Raw genomic sequence first — 2,448 nt, 5'->3', positions numbered from 1 at the left:
GTTCGGCCGTGCTGGTGTCTGGGAAAATGATGACTTCATCTTTGTCAACCTCTCTCACCCACACAACACTCCAACCGACCCCAGATGAAGGACAGGCATTTCCTGCATGTCCTTAGCTTATAATAACAATGTTTAATTGTGATACCGCTGGTACTTGTCAGAACATGGCCTGGTTTAGATACAGTTTGACTGATAAATGGAATTGGGCGTAATTTCTAACAACAGTTGCAAAAATTCCTAACCCACCATAAAACTGTTACAGACTGTTTATAATTTTTTGGGAGTCATGATATCCCAGGAAGCCATTAAACATTTCTAGTACCATATTTGTTAGAATAGGTTAAATGTAAACTGTTTGACAAAATTTTGATATTAGTATAGGGTTTAAAAAGAGGAAGAAAAGTGATATACAATGGATATAAAAATTTCACCAAGCCCTCTTCAAATGCCAGGTTTTTAATCCTTCCATCTAGCCATTTTCTTTTGCTGCCTATCCTCACAAGGGTCACGGGAGTGTTGGAGCCTATCCCAGCTGTCAACAGGCAGTAAGCAGGATACACCCTGAACTGGTTGCCAGCCAATCACAGGGCACATGCAGACAGATAACAGTCGCACTCACAATCACACATTTATGAGTGTCCAATTAATGTTGTATGTTTTTGTGATGTGGGAGGAAACCAGAGTGCCTGGAGAAAACCCATGCAGGCACGGGGAGAACATGGAAACTCCACACATGGAGGGCCAGGATTGAACCTGTGTCCTCAGAACTGTGAGGCCAACGCTCTCCAGCTGCTCCACCATGCTGCCCCAGGTTTTTGTAATACAAAAAAAGTGAGACCAAGTTGAATCATTAAAAAAAAAACTCCCCCCACCACCCAATAATGTGATTGCTAGCCTGTACAACCCATTTGAAAAAAAGAGAAAAACATTTGTAAAACGTGAAGTAAAATTTATAATGTGGGGAAGTATTTTTGAACGAGTGTGATATGATAAAAGGGGATGTGGCTGTGATCACATTCAACCAATCACATTTGGCCTCATGTTAAATGGGAGTAAGGACATACCTACCACCATTTTAGTGCCTGTGATTAAATTCAAAGAAAGTTCAGATGCTGTGGTAGGCTTTTCCTGTCATTTTTGTCATTATATCTTACAGCACAAGTCATGTGTGGGCTGACTGGTATGTACAATGTTTGTTTTTTGTAGATTAGGAATACAGACAAACTACAAGTTAGAACAGGATGTACAAACTTGCAAAAATTGCTTTTTTTTACAACATAACCAGCTGTATGGGTTAAAGGTCACATTAATGGTGGTATTTTTTTTCAAAACTTTAGTCTTGGTCTCATTTGCATTCATTAATTATAAAAATCATTAGTGTAGTAGTATATACCTTTTAAAAATTGGATGCGATACCACTTTTTATGCAAAAAAAATACTAATTAATGAATTATTAGGAATTAATATAAATGTAATCCACTCATAATGGTTAGTGGAAATTTTAGGGGAAAACAATTAATGAACTATTTGTTTAACCCTTACCGGACAGGGATTGCAAATTTCCAACAGGTTTAATATAATCGAAAATTTTAAATCCAGAGTGTAATTTTCTGAAAGTATCAGATTTTTCTCTCTACAAAATTTTATTTGGTCCAGAGAGGGTTAAAGTATTAATTTTAAAAAATATAGTTGATGTGGTAAAAAAAAAACTCAGAAAATATTTTCATACATATACAATATTTACATAATATTAAATAACGTTGAATAATATTTTCATGATATAATAATACATATTACTTTTGTATACATAGTACTGTATATGCATGCCTATATACGCATTTTATTGATACTTTGTGCTTGATACACAAAGTAAATTTAAGACATACACGGGAAAATTATGACGTGCATGTATTTATAAACAGATAGTGTTGATCACTGCATTTAGCTAAGGCTGAAAATATCTTCAGCACTATTAGGATATGATGAGGAATCCTTTCGTGTACAAATGCAACAAAAACAGACTTACCATCCTCTCTGCATCTGTGCTGCTTTCCTCTGTTTGAAAACAACAGACTGATATGCTGAAAAAGTGACGGCTGTTTCTTTCCCATCTTGTGTCTCATTCAGAATTCGTCCACCAAACGTGTGAAGACGAGTTGTTTTCTTTTTTCCTGCGAGGCTGCTCATAAGAAATGCGGCTTTACCACTGTAAGCATGATTCTGCCCAAATCGCGCCCGAAATTTGAAGATGTGTAAACATGAGCACGTGGGCTGTATTATCTTGGTGTTCTAGCCAATGAAAGGCAAACCCGGAGGTTAACTTGGCACGTGTGTATTTCCTGGGGCGTGTTCGTGAGTGTGTGTGGACCGTTGAAAAAAAGACAGGACATGACAGGCTTCTGTTGTTGTAGTGTTTAAATCTGTGCCTCGGTGCTGCATGGAAGATTC

General features: G+C 37.1%; 1 protein-coding gene across 1 annotated transcript in view; it reads right to left on the bottom strand.

Moving 5' to 3' along the window:
- The window catches only part of neurl1b (neuralized E3 ubiquitin protein ligase 1B), a 36,398-nt gene extending 34,173 nt beyond the window's left edge, over positions 1–2,225 (bottom strand). Inside the window, exon 1 of the mRNA XM_061834995.1 lies at positions 2,027–2,225. Coding sequence (XP_061690979.1) covers positions 2,027–2,123 — 97 coding nt within the window. The 5' untranslated portion in view covers positions 2,124–2,225. The remainder of the gene's footprint in view (positions 1–2,026) is intronic.
- Positions 2,226–2,448: the final 223 nt, after the last annotated feature.

The sequence above is a fragment of the Syngnathoides biaculeatus genome, chromosome 11 (assembly GCF_019802595.1).
Source record: "Syngnathoides biaculeatus isolate LvHL_M chromosome 11, ASM1980259v1, whole genome shotgun sequence".
NCBI lineage: Eukaryota > Metazoa > Chordata > Actinopteri > Syngnathiformes > Syngnathidae > Syngnathoides > Syngnathoides biaculeatus.
This window is presented reverse-complemented; position numbering and strand designations above follow the sequence as displayed.